The 23,450-nt window shown below is 46.9% G+C and overlaps 2 protein-coding genes across 5 annotated transcripts in view; one reads left to right on the top strand and one right to left on the bottom strand.

Annotated features, from left to right (window-relative positions):
- WASHC5 (WASH complex subunit 5) overlaps window positions 1-19,256 on the bottom strand; it is a 66,518-nt gene extending 47,262 nt beyond the window's left edge. Inside the window, exons 1-6 of one of the 3 annotated variants that reach the window (XM_077271213.1) lie at window positions 19,147-19,256; window positions 7,705-7,903; window positions 5,826-5,971; window positions 4,439-4,523; window positions 3,032-3,132; window positions 668-860 (exon numbers count right to left, since the gene is read on the bottom strand). In XM_077271213.1, the coding sequence (XP_077127328.1) occupies window positions 668-860; window positions 3,032-3,132; window positions 4,439-4,523; window positions 5,826-5,971; window positions 7,705-7,890 (711 nt within the window). In that variant the 5' untranslated portion in view covers window positions 7,891-7,903; window positions 19,147-19,256. Of the gene's footprint in view, window positions 1-667; window positions 861-3,031; window positions 3,133-4,438; window positions 4,524-5,825; window positions 5,972-7,704; window positions 7,904-19,049 lie in introns of all 3 variants that reach the window. The other 2 variants (XM_077271214.1, XM_077271212.1) reach the window with 2 other exon arrangements.
- Window positions 19,225-23,450, top strand: part of NSMCE2 (NSE2 SUMO ligase component of SMC5/6 complex) — a 184,903-nt gene continuing 180,677 nt past the window's right edge. The window contains exons 1-2 of one of the 2 annotated variants that reach the window (XM_077271215.1): window positions 19,225-19,361; window positions 22,394-22,545. In XM_077271215.1, the coding sequence (XP_077127330.1) occupies window positions 22,407-22,545 (139 nt within the window). In that variant the 5' untranslated portion in view covers window positions 19,225-19,361; window positions 22,394-22,406. The remainder of the gene's footprint in view (window positions 19,362-22,393; window positions 22,546-23,450) is intronic. The other variant, XM_077271216.1, reaches the window with a different exon arrangement.

Here is a 23,450-nt window from a genome sequence, read left to right on the forward strand (position 1 = left end):
CTGTATTATACCCCAGAGCTGCACTCACTATTCTGCTGGTGCAGTCACTGTGTACATACATTACATTACTGATCCTGAGTTACATCCTGTATTATACCGCAGAGCTGCACTCACTATTCTGCTGGTGCAGTCACTGTGTACATACGTTACATTACTGATCCTGAGTCACATCCTGTATTATACTCCAGAGCTGCACTCACTATTCTGCTGGTGCAGTCACTGTGTACATACATTACATTACTGATCCTGAGTTACCTCCTGTATTATACCACAGAGCTGCACTCACTATTCTGCTGGTGCAGTCACTGTGTACATACATTACATTACTGATCCTGAGTTACATCCTGTATTATACCCCAGAGCTGCACTCACTATTCTGCTGGTGCAGTCACTGTGTACATACATTACATTACTGATCCTGAGTTACATCCTGCATTATACTCCAGAGCTGCACTCACTATTCTGCTGGTGCAGTCACTATGTACATACATTACATTACTGATCCGGAGTTACAACCGGTATTATACTCCAGAGCTGCACTCATTATTCAGCAGGATTTCGAGCTGAACTCTCCCAGCATTCCGTCATTATTTGCTGACTGTGCTCGTCTTGTTCCGGGGATTTGCCTTATGAGGGGGAACGTTCCTTACTTACATATTGACCTCACCTGGTTATAGATGTCGTCTGAGCGCAGTCTGCCGATCACCATACTGATGTAGGTGTCACTTATAGGCACTCGGCTGAAGTAACTCTCGGGGTAGTTTGGGGGCCGCTTAGACCCCGGTTGGCTGGAATACCCCGTACTGCGCAGTAGTTTGCAGATATCGTCCATATTGGAATCAGCAGAGGATCTGGCGGCACTGAATAATCAGGGGAAGATAGAATATACATACATATATATACATATATATATATACACACACATATATATATATATATATATATATATATATATATATATATATATTTATTTATTATCATTCTTATTTTATTTATGCATTTATGAAGCACCAATGATGTTTCATACCATTATTTCTGAGTCAGGAGCAGCGCAGAGATCATAGAGCTGTATAAGCCGGAAGCTGGCAGTCAGAGATAGCGAAACTCTCCACAAGAGAAGGCAGAGATAATTTCCTACCCGTTACGCCTTCCTGATCAGTGTATAAACAGTGTGTGCACACAGTATAACAATTCACCCTCCGAACCCAGTGATTATGTGATCGCCAGGTGTCGGGAGGGAGAAGATCAGCTCTAATATGCAGATAGGAGGATGAATCTCCCCTGTAACTGGGACTAATGGATCAGTCCCAGTCACAGGTGAAATCAGAAATAAAAATATATATATTTACACTGTTAAATGAACCCCCAAAGGTTGTTTTTATCACTTCATGGGCGCAAAATGTCTAAAATAAAAAAAAAAAAAAGGAAAAAAAAAGTCTATATCGTTGTTACTAGACTTTATTCCCGTCGAAAATAAAAATGTGTCAGACGTATAAAAATATTTATTAGGCCAGGGGCTGCACAATTTAAAATGCATGTCAGGGATTCTTTGTCGTCCTAAGAAATGTGAAAAATAAACAGGTCCCCTCATCAGAAAAAAAAATATAATAAACATTCCGAATATGGTTACTTGTTTTGTGTGTGTAAAGGAGGAATGTATAAGTGACTATTCATAGACTGTCATTAGTCCCCATGTACAGCTTCTGTGAACTCCAAAGAAGGGGTTTTGCAGGTATACGGGGGCTTTTTTTTACCATGTTATGAACCCCTTTTACCAGGGGAGGATACGGGAGCTCTTCTCCATGTCATCACCACTTTTACCAGTGACAGCTAGTTACTGTCATTTCATACCCTGTACAGCCTCAACAAATCCAAGGGAAAGAAACAGGATCTTTTTACCATGTCATCACCCTCTTTTGCCAGTGACAGATTGTTACAGTCATCACTCCCCCCGTACTGTCTGAACTAACTCAAAGAGAGAAAACAGGAACTTTTCTCCATGTTATCACTGCATTTTAGTATCAGCTCTTCCCCTATATACAACCTACAGTAACCCTAGATACAGGGATCTTTCTCCATGTTATCACCCTTTTACTATCACCTCTTCCCCTATATACAACCTACAGTAACCCTAGAGTGATACAGGGACCTTTCTCCATGTTATCACCCCCTTTTACTATCACCTCTTCCCCTATACAACCTACAGTAACCCTAGAGTGATACAGGGACCTTTCTCCATGTTATCACCCCCTTTTACACTCACCTCTTCCCCTATACAACCTACAGTAACCCTAGAGTGATACAGGGATCTTTCTCCATGTTATCACCCCCTTTTACACTCACCTCTTCCCCTATATACAACCTACAGTAACCCTAGATACAGGGACTTTTCTCCATGTTATCACCCTCATTTACACTGACCTCTTCCCCTATACAACCTACAGTAACCCTAGAGTGATACAGGGATCTTTCTCCATGTTATCACCCCCTTTTACACTCACCTCTTCCCCTATATACAACCTACAGTAACCCTAGATACAGGGACTTTTCTCCATGTTATCACCCTCATTTACACTGACCTCTTCCCCTATACAACCTACAGTAACCCTAGAGTGATACAGGGATCTTTCTTCATGTTATCAACTTCACCCTCTGATTGTCAGACTTACGGCGTATAGTTAATTTCTATTGATAAGATTTATGAAAGTGCCGATAACTATATATGGGAAGAATATTAACTTTTTGGTAAGATTCAGGGTTTTTTTGTGCATTTTTACTGGCAACCAAAGGCTTAAAGTAGAAAATAATTTTCTGTTGAACTCTGACTTTCAGCACGAGAATGGTGGCTGTCACGTTACATACTATGCCACCTCGGATAGATATGATTATGGGGTCCGGGCAGTGCTCCTACCTCCTACATGATTTCCCTTTGAACACGGAGACTTGTATTGTAGGACGTCAGTTTGTACTAAGACGAATTATAAACATGGAGCAGCCGGGAGGAGCAATATAAAGTGTACACGAGACGTACCTGTATCTGTAGTAGGAGACCAGCATCCTCTCCCGCACTTCTCCCTCAATCTTCTGATCGATCACCAGCAGCATCACCCCATACAGGTATAAAGCCTCGCACTGCAGGAAGAGGGCTTATATGTTACAATGCTTCGTCCCAAGAAAGGTCACATTTTGATAAGAAGTCATTTATAAAGACATAATGGCTGACAACCTGCTGCACTGGCCAGAATACGAGAGCCCTTCGATCTCGTCTGTTTAACCTCTTAGATGCAGCAATCAACATCAACCATAGCATCTAATGAGTTTGACAGCATACGGTGATCCCTTTATCGGCCAATCGACAATGTGCAGAACATTTTCTTGCAATTGAGTTTTAAAGGAAGCCACTTTATAGCCAGTAGCATGGCCGACAGCCCAGAATAATGTATGCAATGTAAAGGCAGCTCCGGCATAACCGAGCCAGTCACAACCACCATTTTCCAGATTTCAAAAACTGCGGTCTCAACATGGCCTTAGGCCGAGGAGACACAGACTGAGGCTGGTTTCACACATCTGTGTTTAAGAAAGCAAGTATGGACCATGACGTACGTGCCATGATGTGTGGACCATGACGTACGTGCCATGATGTGTGGACCATGACGTATGCGCCATGACGTGTGGACCATGACGTACGTGCCATGATGTGAGGACCATGACGTACATGCCATGATGTGTGGACCATGACGTATGCGCCATGACGTGTGGACCATGACGTACGTGCCATGATGTGAGGACCATGACGTACGTGCCATGATGTGAGGACCATGACGTATGCGCCATGATGTGTGGACCATGACGTACGTGCCATGATGTGAGGACCATGACGTACGTGCCATGATGTGAGGACCATGACGTACGTGCCATGATGTGAGGACCATGACGTACGTGCCATGATGTGAGGACCATGACGTACGTGCCATGATGTGAGGACCATGACGTACGTGCCATGATGTGAGGACCATGACGTATGTGCCATGATGTGAGGACCATGACGTACATGCCATGATGTGTGGACCATGACGTATGCGCCATGACGTGTGGACCATGACGTACGTGCCACGATGTGTGGACCATGACATACGTGCCATGACACATGGACCATGTGTACGCGCCATGACGTGTGGACCATGATGTGTTGAACGATCTTGGCTCTCCTGACCCGAACTCAAAAGCCTATAGAGCTGTGGTTTTATACAGGTGAAACCAGCTGAATAGTTTACCTGTGAGATCTACAATGAGAACAGATGAATTTGGAAAACTGCAACAAAGGATCAAGTTCTAAAGATACTACAAAGATAAAGATACTAAACTGCAGTGTGTGCTAGAGGAACCTCAGTAATACCGTCCTGCAGCCGCCTGCTCCCCCGCGGTCACCGCCACTCACCAGCAGCTGCTTCCCGTCTTCATTCAGGAGCACGGTCTCCAGAGTCTGCTGGATGTAAATCCCTTCATTAAGATCTTCCAGGTATCTGAAAAAGGGAAAATAAAAACTCCCGACATGTAATCTGGTCAGAGATACCAGGATAAAGTCGGCAGCGGCTGAGGTGTGCATTATGAGGTACTGCAGCAGCTGAGGTATGCATTATGAGGTGCTGCAGCAGCTGAGGTGTGCATTATGAGGTGCTGCAGCGGCTGAGGTGTGCATTATGAGGTGCTGCAGCAGCTGAGGTGTGCATTATGAGGTACTGCAGAAGCTGAGGTGTGCATTATGAGGTGCTGCAGCGGCTGAGGTGTGCATTATGAGGTGCTGCAGCGGCTGAGGTGTGCATTATGAGGTGCTGCAGCCATTGAGGTGTGCACTATGGGGTGCTGCAACCACTGGGGTGTGCACTATGAGGTGCTGCAGCAGCTGAGGTGTGCATTATGAGGTGCTGCAGCGGCTGAGGTGTGCATTATGAGGTGCTGCAGCAGCTGAGGTGTGCATTATGAGGTGCTGCAGCCACTGAGGTGAGCACTATGGGGTGCTGCAGCCACTGGGGTGTGCACTATGAGGTGCTGCAGCAGCTGAGGTGTGCATTATGAGGTGCTGCAGCGGCTGAGGTGTGCATTATGAGGTGCTGCAGCAGCTGAGGTGTGCATTATGAGGTGCTGCAGCCACTGAGGTGTGCTCTATGAGGTGCTGCAGCCACTGGGGTGTGCACTATGAGGTGCTGCAGCAGCTGAGGTGTGCATTATGAGGTGCTGCAGCGGCTGAGGTGTGCATTATGAGGTGCTGCAGCGGCTGAGGTGTGCATTATGAGGTGCTGCAGCGGCTGAGGTGTGCATTATGAGGTGCTGCAGCGGCTGAGGTGTGCATTATGAGGTGCTGCAGCGGCTGAGGTGTGCATTATGAGGTGCTGCAGCGGCTGAGGTGTGCATTATGAGGTGCTGCAGCAGCTGAGGTGTGCACTATGAGGTGCTGTAGCAGCTGAGGTGTGTACTATGAGGTGCTGCAGCGGCTGAGGTGTGCATTATGAGGTGCTGCAGCGGCTGAGGTGTGCACTATGAGGTGCTGCAGCTGCTGAGGTGTGCACTATGAGGTGCTGTAGCAGATGAAGTGTACACTATGAGCTACTTCAGCCACTGAGGTGTGTACTATGATGTTCTGCAGCAGCTGAGGTGTGTACTATGATGTTCTGCAGCAATGAATGGCTTCCATTCCTCCTGTCAGTAATATAAGTACGTAACTGGTGTTTCCGTTCCTATCTGAGGTTCCCTCTGCTCTATATGTCGGGGGGTTTCGTGGACCCTGGGTCCTGGCGGTCGCTGTGACGTGAGCGGACGGCACCTACCGGTTCACATCTACAATGTACTTGTGGACGCTCTCGAAGGCCAAGTAGAATCTGCTGAGGATTTCTATGTTGTTTTCTAGGAATTCCTCGTCCAGATCTTGAAGTTCTGGTTTGGCCTCCAGCCGCCCCTCACACATCTCCGGGCCCTGTGTAGACAACACACATTAACCCTAAAGGGCCTAGTCAGGTTCTTCAGGATGCGGAAATTTTAGTTAATTAAAAAAATAAAGAAATAATCACATCATTATCGTGGATTTTTGGTCTTGTGTTTTCCATGTGGTATAAAACGACATGATAATTTGATTGTATCAGTCATTAAATTACGGGAAAAAAAAAAAAAAGAACGATTCTGCAGGCAGATGTGGCACCTGCGCTCCAGCATAATCGCACGGTTACTGTGTACTTAATACCTTTGCGGATTTAATTGAGGAGGAAAAAAAAAGCCAATTTCAAAATGGCGCCCGCCGACCCTGCGCAGTAGCAGCTATCGGTTTGTATAGAGATCCGATAGCTCCACCAAGATGGCCGCGCCTGCGTAATAGCAGCTCTTGGCAGAGCAATGAGGGAGCAGCGACCTGTCAGCAGTCAGAGGACCACATACCCCAGCGTCGCCTAAGGGTACGAGAATCTCATTAACTACAAACTGAAAATAAAGTTTAAGAAACAACCACAAGACGGATTTCATCACCAGGTATCATTTTATTCAGTAGAACGGCGCCGACCTGACACCTGCTGACAGGTTCCCTATAATCCCCTTTCCGACATCGGGGGTAATAATACGCCAATGTTGGACTCCCTCCCTTTGATGTTGGCTCCGGCGCTGAGCCCACATCTTTCCCGGCACATGTCAGCTGTTCTGAACAACTGACATGTGCCCGCAACAGCTGCGGGAGGAATCGCGATTCACCTGAGGCTATTAACCTGTTAACTGACAATGTCAAATGCTAACAGCGGAATTTAACATGCACTTCCGGCAATCGTGCCGGAAATCTGCCCATCGGTGATCCCAGTCACGTGATCGTGGGTCGCCGATGGGTTGGCATGACAACCTTGTCACTGCTGGATTGCTATAGCAAGTGAGGTATTCTGCTACATACAGGTGATCTGATCATCGTCTGTACGTAGCAGAGCTGATCGGGTTGTGGCAGCTTCTAGTCTCCCATGGAGGCTGTTGAAGCATGCCAAAAGTGAAAAAAAAAAAAGGGATTTAAAAAATATGAAAAAGAATATAAAAGTTCAAATCACCCCCCTTTTGTCCCATTCACAACAAAACAAAAAAATCAATCATATTTGGTATCGCCGTGTTCACAATCGCCCGATCTATCAATAAAAAAAATGATTAACCTGATCGCTAAATGGCGTAGCGAGAAAAAAAGTCAAAACGCCAGAATTACTTTTTTTGGTTGCCAAGACATTGCATTAAAATACAATAACGGGCGATCAAAAGATCGTATCTGCACCAAAATGGTATCATTAAGTGGTAGTGAACGGAGTTACCACGATGAAGAGCTCTATTGTGACTGCAGGGCGAACCTCATGTAAGAGGCGAGTCGCCCTCACCCGGGACCAACTGCTATAAGTACCAAAGCCTAAAGTTTGCCATTGCCGGCTACCTACAGCTGGCTAAGCTTTCCCAGTACAGACAATAATGTTGCATCATTAGCGCCCCCTTCTGATTTCTATAGTGTCGCTCCTGAAAAAGCCACAATGGCGACATAAAACACAGCGCGTGGTTGGGAGAGGTATGGAAGCTGGAAAACCAAGGAAACTGCAGCTCCTTCATTCTCAGGGTGGGGGGTCCTGGCAGAAAGACCCTCTTCCCACTGCTCTGATCAATCAATTCTAGAATTACAGACAATAATATATTCCTTAGTTTTACCTTAAAATAGCTGAAATCAAATATGATCTCTCCATATTTTTGCTGGTCCGCCTTATCTTTCAGCCTGAAGACTCCGGGTACAAACTCGGAGAGTCTGAGCAATTCGGCAATAATAGCATTACCCCGGGAGACGATGCGCAGGACCGCCTGACCGCAAAGATTGTTCTCAGCCAGAAAGTCCACCATGTTTGTTCACATCCTGAAAGATATAAAAAAATAAAACTAAAGGTAAAAAACAAACAAACAATCTTTAAAGGAGTGGTCTAGGATCACACTGCTTGGGTCTGCCATCATTTTGTAACCGGTGGGGATCCAGAGAATAAAGGGGCCGCAGCGCTGGAGAACTACATCCCTTTAGCAGTTTTCCCTGCTCAGCGGCCCTCGCACCTCCTACCATCCTCGCCTCCTCTTTTAATTATCCATATACACATATGTAACCATAAGCCACCAAATATATTTGTAATTGAGGGGAAGTAACCCTCCCTGGACACCCTGAACGGGTCCGACACAAAGGATAACTCCAATAAGATGTAAACCACAAAAAAAGGAGTAAATAAATCCAAATCATCATATTAAAAACCAAAACAAACTTTTATTGAATAAATATACACAATAACAAATGTTAAAATTCAATCAGTATCATCATATTCAATATCCAATATCGCAGTAAAGCAGAGGTATCAAAAATAGGGGAGACTCAATGATAGCCAGGTCAGTAGTGCACTACATAATCATAGTACATCCCAACCATGGGTAAAGCTAAGCAATAGCACAGCAGTAAAAAGGCAGTATAAGCTGGGACACTATCACATACAATGTGAAATACACAGTAATCGGTGCCCCTATGGAGCACCAAGTCCACAGACCAACATTTAAGGCATAATACTAATTGCAGTTGCATGCTTACCCATGGTCAAATCAAAGGGGAGTAGGCAACACTTCACCCGGCGGCCCCGGACGCGCGTTTCGCGATGTAGCTTTGTCAACAGGGTTCGCCTGTTCCTGCGTCTCCTGTGCTTATCACTGCCACACACCGGAAGTGTGGTTGGTAATTGGCGCATGCGCCGTGGCGCTCTGAATCGGCTGTAACCGAGGGCCGTCACTGCAGGGCGCACATGAGGCGGAACACCGCCGTATGACGTCATATGATGTGCGCCCAGCATCTAAAGACGATCATCAGAAGGAGCCGGCCACAAGAGCGTCCTCAGCGCATGCGCACACACCAGCAGCCATTTCTAAGAAGCCCAGTGAACGCGGCCATATTTGTAAGTATATAACAGAAAGAAAAACTAGACTTAAAAAGAATTGACTATAAAGCAATGAAATGACGTGCGGTTGGATGGACATCAGTGTGGGGCATAGTGACACAATCATAAATCAGACACAAACCGTGAAACACCACACAAATAAGATAATTACATAAACATAGTGACCGCAATCATAGATCGCATATGAGCAGTGAAAAGGCCACAAATGTCAAAGTGCTTGATATAAAATTAATAATACAATGTCGTGACAACATACACATTCCATAAAATACATACATACATCGATAAATACATAAATAACAATTAAGTGGATAGTAGATCCACAAAAGGTGACACGTGTTAAAGTGTAATTGTCTAGAAATCTTCAAAATCCATATAGGACCATCCACGAATACGGCCGACTTCAACTACGGGACATCAGGGCTCGTGGTCGATATAAAATAATGATAATAAGAAGGCTAAAAACACAAAAAACAACAAAAGAACAAGTTAAAAATAAATACAACATGGGGATAAGAAAGCTCATGTACCGCAAGGCGGGAAATTCATATCCCGCCTACGTCAGATTGAGACAGCCGCACAGACAAACGAAAACAGAGGACATAATCGGCCCCTCCACTTATAGGAAGGGAACGAAACTGAGCTGTTCATTCAGCCCTCTTGGGGCCATGGTATCAAGGGTGACGATCCACTTGCATTCACGTTGTGCCAAAATTTTGGCCATATCACCACCCCTGATACCACCATGAACCCTATCGATGCCCCTTACCTTAAGGCCAGTGGGATCCGATCCGTGATGCAATCGAAAATGCCTAGGAAGAGTTTTTAAACTAGATACTTCCAAAACCTTCTTCCCCGCCTCAATATCCCGTACATGTTCGCGTGTCCTAACCTTCAACTCCCTTGACGTGAGACCAATATAGATAAGGGAGCAGGGACACGTCGCATAATATATCACGTGGGTGGTATTACACGATATAAATTCCCGTATCTTAAATTCCCTGCTCCCATTAGATGTTATAAAGGTCCCACATCTCAGGATGTTAGGACACGCGACACATGAACCGCAGGGGAAGCAGCCCTGTCTTGGGCTACTTGTGCCAAAGGGGCACCTGGTTTTTGCCACATAGTGGCTCCTCACCAGGTTGTCCCTCAAGTTTCTCCCCCTTCGTTGTGTCATCAAAGGGCGTTTGGTGAGTTGGGAGGCAAGGATATTATCTGTTAACAAAATAGGCCAGTGTCTATTAAGGCTATCACGAATCAGATTCCACCGGCAATTAGACGTTGAAATGAACCTCACCTCCGGTTCTTGAGTGGGTTTACTCAATTTACCTTGGCACAATAAGTCCTCCCTCCGCGAAGATCTAGCCCTTCTATACCCTGCCCTAATACACCGACGACTGTATCCCCGGGCCTTGAAGCGCTCAGCGAGGATGGTAGACTGTCTCTCGAAGCGGGCCTCCGTGGAGCAAACCCGCCTGTTCCTCAAGAATTGTCCAACTGGGATGGCTTTAATAACTGAGTAATTATGTGCCGAGGAGGCATGCAATAAGGCATTTACAGATGTTTCCTTCCTGTATAAATCAGTCTCAATTGAGCCATCCTCGGCCACACACAGGGTGATATCCAAAAAATCAATTCTACTCTTATGACAAGTGTACGTGAATTTTAAATTAAAGTTGTTGTCATTAAGTTCCTGCATAAACCTGGTTAGGCTGGTCTCGCCACCGTTCCAAATCATAAGAACATCATCAATGTAGCGAAACCAGCCAACCACAGAGTCCGCGGCATGTGCCCCGTCGCCCTGAAAAATGTGCCTTTCCCAAAAACCCAAAAATAAATTTGCATAAGACGGAGCACATGCCGCGCCCATTGCAGTACCTTGTATCTGCAAATAAAACTTATCCTTAAATACAAAAAAATTATGGGTTAAAACAAATTCCAACAACTCCAAAATAAATTCCAAGAAATGACCATCCCAGTTGGTACTCTCGAGGAAGAAGCGGGTGGCCCTCAGGCCGTCATCATGCCTGATGGATGTATACAAAGATTCTATATCAATAGTAACCAAAAGCATGCCCGCCTCCAGAGACAGTCCCTCAACTCTCCTCAACACGTCAGTCGTGTCTCTGACAAAGGAGGGCAAGGTCTCCACCAATGTCTTTAAATAAAAATCAATAAATTTACATGCATTTTCACATAGCCCTCCCATGCCAGAGACAATAGGGCGGCCCGGTGGATTAACAGCGTCCTTGTGCACCTTGGGCAGGAGATAGAAGGTCGCAACCCTGGGGAATTTGGGCAATAAACCATCTAAAACCCTTTTGGGTATAATACCCAGCTCATAAGCTGGTGCCACAATGTGTTCCAATTTTTTCAGAAAAACCTGAGTAGGGTTCTGAGCCAAGACACGATAAGTCTCTTTATTTCTCAACTGCCTCAAAGCCTCTTTCTCATACTTCTCGACAGGCCAGACCACCACATTCCCCCCCTTGTCAGCAGGTTTGATAACCACCATGTCCAAAGACTGTAGTTCCTCCAAGGCCACCCTTTGGCCTACTGTTTAATTATCCAGCCTGGTGGGGCGCCATTGTTGCGGTGTGTTGCACATGTGAAGTCCTGCCAGGCCGACTAATCAAAAGAACAGTCACAGACACAGATTAAAGCCGACTATGGAAGTATAAGGGAAGGGCGAAGCTGAGAGAGACACATTCTTCTGTGTTTTACCTTACTGCAGAGCTGGATTCACAGCTACACTTCTCAGTACTACTGTATAATATCCTCCATGCTGCTGCTGCTGCTATAGAAAATGTGCTACATATAGACAGGAGAGCAGGAATGCCTCATGTCTGTGTGTGCTGTGTATGGGAGACATCAAAGCAGAAAGTGTCCACCCACCAGCTCAGAGACGAGGCGGGAGAGAAGGAAAAATGCAGCATACATGTCATATCATGGTAAGACAGTGTTATTCCTCATGTATACACACAATCGTGTTCTGCAGCATCTTGGGCACTGAAGTAAGAACACACTTCAGCTGCTGAAGAACCTTAGATTCCTACAAGTCATGTTAGTGACTGACACAGGTGTAAGACAGTGTTCACACGTTGCATTTTTGCTGTGTTTGTAAATGTAATTTTAAGGCTATGTGCACACGTTCAGGATTTCTTGCAAAAATTTCCTGAGCATAACAGGTCATTTTCTGCAAGAAATCTGCATGCGCTTTTCACCGCGCTTTTGGTGAGTGTTTTTGCGGATTTTTCAGGAGGTTCCCAATGCAATAATATAGTGGGAAATCCGCAAAAAATCCGCAAAATTAATGATCGTGGAAAAAAACGCATCATGTGCACAAAAATTGCGGAATGTGTTCTAAATGATGGGATGCATAATGTATGCGTTTTTTTCGCGTTTTTATAACGAAAAAATGTGAAAAAAACACGAATAATCTGCTACGTGTGCACACAGCCTTAAGCTGCGCTTTACAATAAAAGCAAAAGCAGTGAGATTTCAGAAATCTCATGCACACATTGTTTTTTTTTCCAGACTGAATTGGAAAACTGCTGCGTTTTTAAAATCTGCAGCATGTCACTTCTTTAAGTGTTTTTTTCACCCATAGAAGGCAACGAGAGAGTGCAAAAAACGCAGCAAAAAACACAGGTATCAGGTTTTGCTGCAGAAACCAAAGGACATTGCATCATTATTTTTTTATTTTTTGGGGCAACTAAATTTTATCAGCATGCACAAGAGACGACAAAAACTCACCCCCCCCACCCAAAAAAAAGGAGCAAAAACTACTTTTTGCAGCAGCTACCTCGAGAAAGTTTTGCCTGCAGGAACAAAAGCGCAGCATAAATGCAACGTGTGGACACAACCTAAGAATTCCCTACAAAACTGATTTGGGACACAGATTACTGTGCAGGAGGAGATAAGTGGTGCTGGCGTCGCCTGTCTCAGTATAAGGGTGCAGTCAGACGGTCATATTACTAGAAATCCTCGGACTGGCCGTCCACTCTCCTGACAACTGCATAGAAATACAAGCTGCCGTGCCCAGGTCAGGAGAGGAGGTCAGGAGAGGAGGTCGGGAGAGATCAGGAGAGGAGGTCGGGAGAGGAGATCAGGAGAGGAGATCGGGAGAGAGGGTAGGGAGAGAAGGTCGGGAGAGATCAGGAGAGGAGGTCGGAGAGGTCAGGAGAGGAGATCAGGAGAGAGGGTTGGGAGAGGAGGTCGGGAGAGATCAGGAGAGAAGGTCAGGAGAGGAGGTCGGAAGAGATGAGGAGAGGAGGTCGGGAGAGATCAGGAGAGGAGGTCAGGAGAGGAGGTCAGGAGAGATCAGGAGAGGAGGTCAGGAGAGGAGATCGGGAGAGATCAGAAGAGGAGGTCAGGAGAGGAGATCGGGAGAGAGGGTTGGGAGAGGAGGTCGGGAGAGATCAGGAGAGGAGGTCGGGAGAGGAGATCAGGAGAGAGGATTGGGAGAGGAGATCAGGAGAGAGGGTTGGGAGAGGAGATCGGGAGAGATCAGGAGAGGAGGTCGGGAGAGGAGATCAGGAGAGGAGGTCGGGAGAGGAGATCAGGAGAGGAGATCGGGAGAGAGGGTAGGGAGAGGAGGTCGGGAGAGATCAGGAGAGGAGGTCAGGAGAGGAGGTCGGAAGAGATGAGGAGAGGAGGTCGGGAGAGATCAGGAGAGGAGGTCAGGAGAGGAGATCGGGAGAGGAGGTCGGGAGAGATCAGAAGAGGAGGTCAGGAGAGGAGATCAGGAGAGACGAGAGGAGGTCGGGAGAGGAGGTCAGGAGACAGGATCGGGAGAGGAGGTCGGGAGAGGAGGTTGGGAGAGATCAGGAGAGCAGGTTAAGAGAGGATATCGGGAGAGGAGGTCGGGAGAGATCAGGAGAGGAGGTCAGGAGAGATCAGGAGAGGAGGTCGGGAGAGATCAGGAGAGCAGGTCGGGAGAGATCAGGAGAGCAGGTCGGGAGAGATCAGGAGAGCAGGTCGGGAGAGATCAGGAGAGCAGGTCGGGAGAGATCAGGAGAGCAGGTCGGGAGAGATCAGGAGAGCAGGTCGGGAGAGATCAGGAGAGCAGGTCGGGAGAGATCAGGAGAGCAGGTCGGGAGAGATCAGGAGAGCAGGTCGGGAGAGATCAGGAGAGCAGGTCGGGAGAGATCAGGAGAGCAGGTCGGGAGAGATCAGGAGAGCAGGTCGGGAGAGATCAGGAGAGCAGGTCGGGAGAGATCAGGAGAGCAGGTCGGGAGAGATCAGGAGAGGAGGTCAGGAGCAGGGCTGTGGAGTCGGTAAGCCACAGTTGCGACTCCGACTCCTGGATTTTATCAGGTTCCGACTCCGACTCCTTCATAAATGGCCAATTCGTAACAATAAATTTACTGTTGTAAAATATTAGCATCGTGCTTATTCAGTTTCTCACCATCATATAAGAAATCAGACCACTTAGAGCAAAAACTATATTTATTAGAATACAATTAGAATATAGCAAATAACTTTTATAAACTTTTATAAACTCTTGTAAGTAAATATGCAATAAACACTGTTATGCAGTTAATAAGAAGAAATCTATAAATTTGTCCTCAGAAAAAGTATTGCCTCTGTCAGATCCTCCTTCATGGATGCCCTCAAATCTGATCTAATTATTTTGAGAGCAGAGAACAACCTCTCTACACTAACTTGGGTTGGTGGCAAAGCAGTAACCACTCGGATAACCTCTCTGACAATGTCAGGATACAGAGGAATCGCTTGTTGCACTGTTATTTTTGATGAATGGTCAAATTTCTCAATTTCTTTTAGTGCACATGAAAAATTCTGCTGAAATGTACTGGCTGTGTTCTTTGATGGGGATGACTCTTCTTCTATGCGGGAACGCTTTGCACGGTCCTTGTGATCCAAATATTTTTCTAAATTAAATTCTTCATCAGTTGATGAGGGTGAAGATGTGGCAGGACGACCAAATTCTTCCTGTTCTTCCTGACTGTTCTGCAACCCTTTCATCCTTACTGCTATTTCAAACAGCTTCTTTTCCTTTAGTTAGCTGTTGATCATCTAGAAGAATCCGATGCATTGGGTCTACATAAACAGCTGCCAAAAGAATGTTATTTTGTAATAGTAGCTCCTCTCTCCGTTTCATTGATGCAGCAATGCCACTTGCAATTAACCCTCCTCTTTGGGACAGGCGAAACATCAGGTTCTTCCACTCCTTTAAGAAAATACCTGGAGTTAAGTCCTCTGCTTGTCATTTTTTAGTCACTGTAAATGGGTGCTCTAGCAATTTTTCCAGCTCAGTCACCTGATTCCACTGACTTTCATTTAGCGTCAGTTGAGGGTTAGCCATGTCTACAAGAAAGGTTTTCAGTTCAACCAAGCGCTGAATCATTAAGTAAGTACTGCCCCATCGTGTGGCTTGATCAATAATTGCCCCTTTTCCAGCACGTCTCTTCAAAATTGAGTCAACTTTAGGTGTTCTGGCAACAGTAGCCAATTTTCTCACCTTGCCAATCAGTGCAGCAGCATGTCCTTCTTGCAGACTGTCTCTTATAGCCAGCTATAGGGTATGCACAACACAGCGCATGTGATGAATGAAAGAACGTATTGACACAGTTTCAACAAGATCATCTAAACTATCATGTTGCTGTTCATCTGAAGCAACTTCAGTTTGCTCCTCAGTTACAATACTGTGTTCCTCTATTTCAAACATTTGTGTCTGTGGACCCAGAATGTTCTTCTAGCTGCTGGTCACCATCATTACTCTCATTCATTAGCTTAATAGTACTTATCATATTTGAAGCATTGTCAGTTACGACAGGAAGAACTTGCTCTTTTTTAAGTTCATAGTCTTGCAGAACCTTTTCCACCAAGACCTGGAAAAACTCACTGGTGTGATGAGCTTTGGTGTCTTTTACTGCCAAAGTCTTGGTAACTATTTCATTTTTGTCACAAACAAATCGGACATTGATGGCAAAATAGTTCACTCTGTGACGTGTGCAGGCATCCATTTTAAGAAACAGAAAGCGTCCGTTGAGAGTTTTTTTTAAGTTCTTCCTTTTGTTTAAAAGCTTCTTCGATTACTAATTTTCTAATACTCTCTCTCTCCAGAGAAACACCAAGCTTGAGGGCCATTTCCCCATTCAGACACATAAAAGCTGGTCGTGAAAATAATGAAATAGGCACACTATCCTTTACAACAAGCTCTATGATCTGTTTTTTAAATGTATCTACTGTCATTGTCACAATAACTTTGTCACTGACAAAATATCTGGCAACTGATAGCTGCAAAGTTCTCTGCTCCTTTGTTTGGCTGGAAGAGCTGGGCACTGGTTCATTGGTTTGGATGCAGTCTTTCTCATCCACTGCTTTCAGTACTTCTGGATGAAAGCGCTGTAAATGTCTCTTTAGATTAGAAGCTCTGGTAGGAGCATTTTTATCTTTGCCTGAATATGCACTGATCTTGGCTTCACAGCATTTGTTTTCGTCTGGATCATTTGTCATACACTGACAGACATAATGTTTTCTATCTTGAGTGATGGAGAAATGTTCAAATACAGCTGATTTAATGTGACGCTTCTTTGACATTCTCAGGTTTTTAATTCTGCATTCACAGTCCAAATGACAATTGTTTTTCCTAAAAACAATTGTACAAAATTATTGCCAGGTCGTACAACTGATATAGTGGTCAGTAATACTGTTATTCCTCATGTACTCACAGTTAACTGATGCAAAGTTTGTTGAAAGGATAATACTTCTTACAGTCTTCCTCTTCTGAGTAGCAGCTGTGAGATGCTTGGAAGAGGCACACCTAGTAAACATCTAGTCTAGAGGAGGAGCTTTACTACTAAGAATTTGCAACACATTTTCACTTTCAGTTTCATACATTGTAAGTAGGGGGGTTGGGGCAGCATGAGGTTAACCAAGTATAAGATTAGGTAAGGGCAGTGGAGAACAGTGACACACAAGAAGTAAGAAACGTCTATCTCCAGCAGAACTGCTTATCACTGTTGTTCATAGTTTGATAGAACATATATATTTGAGTAACATTTATAAAATTCATATGAAAGCTCAATTATGAAATATTAATACATTTTTTTTAAAGTCGGAGTCGGTACATTTCTACCGACTCCAACCAAAACTAACTCCGACTCCACAGCCCTGGTCGGGAGATGAGAGGAGGTCGGGAGAGGAGGTCAGGAGACAGGATCGGGAGAGGAGGTCGGGAGAGGAAATCGGGAGAGGAGGTTGGGAGAGATCAGGAGAGCAGGTTAAGAGAGATCAGGAGAGCAGGTTAAGAGAGATCAGGAGAGCAGGTTAAGAGAGATCAGGAGAGCAGGTTAAGAGAGATTAGGAGAGCAGGTTAAGAGAGATCAGGAGAGCAGGTTAAGAGAGATTAGGAGAGCAGGTTAAGAGAGATCAGGAGAGCAGGTTAAGAGAGATCAGGAGAGCAGGTTAAGAGAGATCAGGAGAGCAGGTTAAGAGAGATTAGGAGAGCAGGTTAAGAGAGATTAGGAGAGCAGGTTAAGAGAGATCAGGAGAGCAGGTTAAGAGAGATCAGGAGAGCAGGTTAAGAGAGATCAGGAGAGCAGGTTAAGAGAGGATATCGGGAGAGGATATCGGGAGAGCAGGTCGGGAGAGATCAGGAGAGCAGGTCAGGAGAGGACGTCGGGAGAGATCAGGAGAGGACGTCGGGAGAGATCAGGAGAGGACGTCGGGAGAGATCAGGAGAGGACGTCGGGAGAGATCAGGAGAGGACGTCGGGAGAGATCAGGAGAGGACGTCGGGAGAGATCAGGAGAGGACGTCGGGAGAGATCAGGAGAGGACGTCGGGAGAGATCAGGAGAGGACGTCGGGAGAGATCAGGAGAGGACGTCGGGAGAGATCAGGAGAGGACGTCGGGAGAGATCAGGAGAGGACGTCGGGAGAGATCAGGAGAGGACGTCGGGAGAGATCAGGAGAGGACGTCGGGAGAGATCAGGAGAGGACGTCGGGAGAGATCAGGAGAGGACGTCGGGAGAGATCAGGAGAGGACGTCGGGAGAGATCAGGAGAGGACGTCGGGAGAGATCAGGAGAGGACGTCGGGAGAGATCAGGAGAGGACGTCGGGAGAGATCAGGAGAGGACGTCGGGAGAGATCAGGAGAGGACGTCGGGAGAGATCAGGAGAGGACGTCGGGAGAGATCAGGAGAGGACGTCGGGAGAGATCAGGAGAGGACGTCGGGAGAGATAAGGAGAGGACGTCGGGAGAGATCAGGAGAGGACGTCGGGAGAGATCAGGAGAGGACGTCGGGAGAGATCAGGAGAGGACGTCGGGAGAGATCAGGAGAGGACGTCGGGAGAGATCAGGAGAGGACGTCGGGAGAGATCAGGAGAGGACGTCGGGAGAGATCAGGAGAGGACGTCGGGAGAGATCAGGAGAGGACGTCGGGAGAGATCAGGAGAGGACGTCGGGAGAGATCAGGAGAGGACGTCGGGAGAGATCAGGAGAGGACGTCGGGAGAGATCAGGAGAGGACGTCGGGAGAGATCAGGAGAGGACGTCGGGAGAGATCAGGAGAGGACGTCGGGAGAGATCAGGAGAGGACGTCGGGAGAGATCGTACGTACAGACTCGTCAGTGGGAAACTCTGGATGGGGCGGCCGACCTTTGAGAATAATGACATGAAACATCTGTATTTCTGCATTTGGGTTCAATGACGCTGCGCGGTTCGGCATTTACAGGACGTCTGTTCTCCAGCACATTCATCCTTCTTGTGGTCTGTGAGGCACTCAGACACTGGATGGTCAGGACGAGCTCACTGACGGCCCCTCAGTCACCTCACTCTGCAGCCAGCAATAGGCAGCTCGGTGACAGGAGAACATCGCTAGGAAAGCCAATAGTTATAGTGAGCTGTAGACCCCAGTGCCAGACAGGTAAGTAAAAGAAAAAGCCCTCAAAGGCGGAAAACCCCTTTAATTGAACCTCAGGATGAGCATTATGATGTTCTGCAGCAGCTGGGGCGCTAAACTATCTTGGAGGGTCAGGAAATAAGTAGTAGCGCTAATGAGGAAGAGTAACAGCCTCGGGTGCAGACCACAAGGCCCAGCATGCTCACAGTCTCCCAGCAGCCAGTGCATGCAGCGGGCACGTCCCCTGTCCTTCCTCCGTACCAGCCCCGCTCCCGGCCTCTCTCCTCCGGGCGCCGCTCTCACCGCAGACCCCTCATTCCGGGGCGAAGACGGAAACCGCTGACATCTCCCCCGTCACGTGACCTGCCTCCCGTCTGTCAGGTGACTGCGGCGCTCACTGGTGACGTCACGTCAGGTCGCGCTCCATATCCATAGCAACAACCAGCCCTGCACAGGGGGCGTGGCCTGGAGGAAAGAAAAAGCAGCGCGCGAGGCCGAAGTGTTGCCGTGACAGGCAGGTACTGGAGCACTACAAGTCCCAGCAGCTTCGCCTGTCCATGAGTGACAGCTCCTGCGGGATTTTCACCCAACTTTCTTTTCATCCAAGTTATGTCAGCATGTTCTAATAGTAGAGAGCTGTGTGATTACTGAGGGGGGAGATGGGAGCTCTGGTGTGAATAATGGGGGGAGATGGGAGCTCTGGTGTGATTACTGGGGGAGATGGGAGCTCTGATGTGATAACTGGGGGAGATGGGAGCACTGGTGTGATTACTGGGGGGAGATGGGAGCACTGGTGTGATTACTGGGGGGAGATGGGAGCACTGGTGTGATTACTGGGGGGAGATGGGAGCACTGGTGTGAATAATGGGGGGAGATGGGAGCTCTGGTGTGTGATTACTGGGGGGAGATGGGAGCTCTGGTGTGATTACTGGGGGGAGATGGGAGCTCTGGTGTGATTACTGAGGGGGGAGATGGGAGCTCTGGTGTGATTACTGAGGGGGGAGATGGGAGCTCTGGTGTGATTACTGAGGGGGGAGATGGGAGCTCTGGTGTGATTACTGAGGGGGGAGATGGGAGCTCTGGTGTGATTACTGGGGGGAGATGGGAGCTCTGGTGTGATTACTGGGGGGAGATGGGAGCTCTGGTGTGATTACTGAGGGGGGAGATGGGAGCTCTGGTGTGATTACTGAGGGGGGAGATGGGAGCTCTGGTGTGTGATTACTGGGGGGAGATGGGAGCTCTGGTGTGATTACTGGGGGGAGATGGGAGCTCTGGTGTGATTACTGAGGGGGGAGATGGGAGCTCTGGTGTGATTACTGAGGGGGGAGATGGGAGCTCTGGTGTGATTACTGAGGGGGGAGATGGGAGCTCTGGTGTGATTACTGGGGGAGATGGGAGCTCTGGTGTGATTACTGGGGGAGATGGGAGCTCTGGTGTGATTACTGGGGGGAGATGGGAGCTCTGGTGTGATTACTGGGGGAGATGGGGGCTCTGATGCAGGGTGGATTGATTTAAATCACGCCGATTTAAATCATGATTTAAATCACGATTTAAATCAAAAGGTTTTTTTTAATATAAATCACGATTAAAATGAGAAGTGAGAGCAGTGCGCATGTGCGCCCATAGTTACACGGACGAAACTAGGGGCAACGATCTAACGCCAGGGTGAGGGGGGGACCCCAAAGTAAGTAAAAATCTTTTTTGTTTTACTATATGGCATTAGGTAGGTGTTTAAAAGCAGCATGTCTTAATTGTATAAACTATTAATAGCCTCCACATTTTGTTCATACTGCCCCTTTAATTCCACACTTCTAGCTTGGTTTCACTTTTGGTTTAGTTTCTTTTTCCATTCAGATGACATGCCCAAACTTGTTGGATAGTCAGCATCCTACAGAAACCTCTGGAAGAGCATGGCATTGTGAATGTTACACATATACAGCCTTTATTCTACTGAGTTAAACAACTCAGCTTTATCTCATGATGGAAGAACCTTTGGATGGTAAAATATTTTCCTCAAAAAGCAGTTTATTGAAAAAAATCCGATTTAAATCAAAAAAATCCGATTTTTTTTGATTTTTTTAAAAAAACATTGATTTTTATCCACCCTGCTCTGATGTGTGATTACTGGGGGAGATGGGAGCTCTGGTGTGATTACTGGGGGAGATGGGAGCTCTGGTGTGTGATTACTGGGGGGAGATGGGAGCTCTGATGTGATAACTGGGGGGAGATGGGAGCTCTGGTGTGATAACTGGGGGGAGATGGGAGCTCTGGTGTGATTACTGGGGGAGATGGGAGCTCTGGTGTGTGATTACTGGGGGAGATGGGAGCTCTGGTGTGTGATTACTGGGGGGAGATGGGAGCTCTGATGTGATTACTGGGGGGAGATGGGAGCGCTGGTGTGATTACTGGGGGGAGATGGGAGCTCTGATGTGATAACTGGGGGAGATGGGAGCTCTGGTGTGTGATTACTGGGGGAGATGGGAGCTCTGGTGTGTGATTACTGGGGGGAGATGGGAGCTCTGATGTGATTACTGGGGGGAGATGGGAGCGCTGGTGTGATTACTGGGGGGAGATGGGAGCTCTGATGTGATAACTGGGGGAGATGGGAGCTCTGGTGTGTGATTACTGGGGGAGATGGGAGCTCTGGTGTGTGATTACTGGGGGGAGATGGGAGCTCTGGTGTGTGATTACTGGGGGGAGATGGGAGCTCTGGTGTGTGATTACTGGGGGGAGATGGGAGCTCTGGTGTGTGATTACTGGGGGGAGATGGGAGCTCTGGTGTGTGATTACTGGGGGAGATGGGAGCTCTGGTGTGTGATTACTGGGGGGAGATGGGAGCTCTGGTGTGTGATTACTGGGGGAGATGGGAGCTCTGATGTGATAACTGGGGGGAGATGGGAGCTCTGGTGTGTGATTACTGGGGGAGATGGGAGCTCTGATGTGATAACTGGGGGGAGATGGGAGCTCTGGTGTGTGATTACTGGGGGGAGATGGGAGCTCTGATGTGATAACTGGGGGAGATGGGAGCTCTGGTGTGTGATTACTGGGGGAGATGGGAGCTCTGGTGTGTGATTACTGGGGGGAGATGGGAGCTCTGATTTGATAACTGGGGGGAGATGGGAGCTCTGATGTGTGATTACTGGGGGAGATGGGAGCTCTGGTGTGATTACTGGGGGGAGATGAGAGCTCTGGTGTGATTACTGGGGGAGATGGGAGCTCTGGGGGGAGATGGGAGCTCTGGTGTGATTACTGGGGGGAGATGGGAGCTCTGGTGTGATTACTGGGGGAGATGGGAGCGCTGGTGTGATTACTGGGGGAGATGGGAGCGCTGGTGTGATTACTGGGGGAGATGGGAGCTCTGGTGTGATTACTGGGGGGAGATGGGAGCTCTGGTGTGATTACTGGGGGGAGATGGGAGCTCTGGTGTGATTACTGGGGGGAGATGGGAGCTCTGGTGTGATTACTGGGGGAGATGGGAGCGCTGGTGTGATTACTGGGAGAGATGGGAGCACAATACATATATTCTTATCTACCTTGTATCGGTTATTAGGTGACCCACAGACATGGCCGCCCACGGGGCATCACTGATCTCCCCCTCGGCCGTAGAGAGCCTGCTGTCCTCCCTGAAGAACTGCCAGCCTTATATCGACACAGGAATGGACATCGCCACCGGCGTCGCCCTCGACCTTCTACAGACCGGATGTGAGTTGTAGTTCTGATATTTTACCTTTCTTACCACATGGGGCAGTTTATTACTATCCGGATGCCATCACCGGGTGCCCTGCCAGCAACCCCAGAAAGCTGCTTTACCATCCGGATTGGGATGGCGGCGGCTGCTGAACATTCAACCCATAAACTTATATGTGGTTTAGTCTGAAAATCAGATTTACTGAGGAAGTGAGAAGCTGCGGGTTCATCCGACATTGTCGCCCTAAGCCGATTACATGGGAGACTTGTCAGTGCTGCACTAACAAGACACTGTCCGGGCTGGAGAGAAATGCACAGTACATACCGGCAGTATTATATTAGTTATATTCCTGTACATAGGGAGCAGTATTATAGTAGTTATATTCTTGTACATAAGGAGCAGTATTATAGTAGTTATATTCTTGTACATAGGGGGCAGTATTATAGTAGTTATATTCTTGTACATAGGGGCAGTATTATAGTAGTTATATTCTTGTACATAGGAGCAGTGCTATAATAGTTATATTCTTCTATATAGGAGCAGTATTATAGTAGTTATATTCTTGTACATAGCGGCAGTATTATAGTAGTTATATTCTTGTATATAGGAGCAGTATTATAGTAGTTATATTCTTCTATATAGGAGCAGTATTATAGTAGTTATATTCTTGTACATAGGGGGCAGTATTATAGTAGTTATATTCTTGTACATAGGGGCAGTATTATAGTAGTTATATTCTTGTACATAGGAGCAGTATTATAGTAGTTATATTCTTGTACATAGGAGCAGTATTATAGTAGTTATATTCTTGTACATAGGAGCAGTATTATAGTAGTTATATTCTTGTACATAGGAGCAGTATTATAGTAGTTATATTCTTGTACATAGGAGCAGTATTATAGTAGTTATATTCTTGTAC

The sequence above is a fragment of the Ranitomeya variabilis genome, chromosome 6 (assembly GCF_051348905.1).
Source record: "Ranitomeya variabilis isolate aRanVar5 chromosome 6, aRanVar5.hap1, whole genome shotgun sequence".
Lineage (NCBI taxonomy): Eukaryota > Metazoa > Chordata > Amphibia > Anura > Dendrobatidae > Ranitomeya > Ranitomeya variabilis.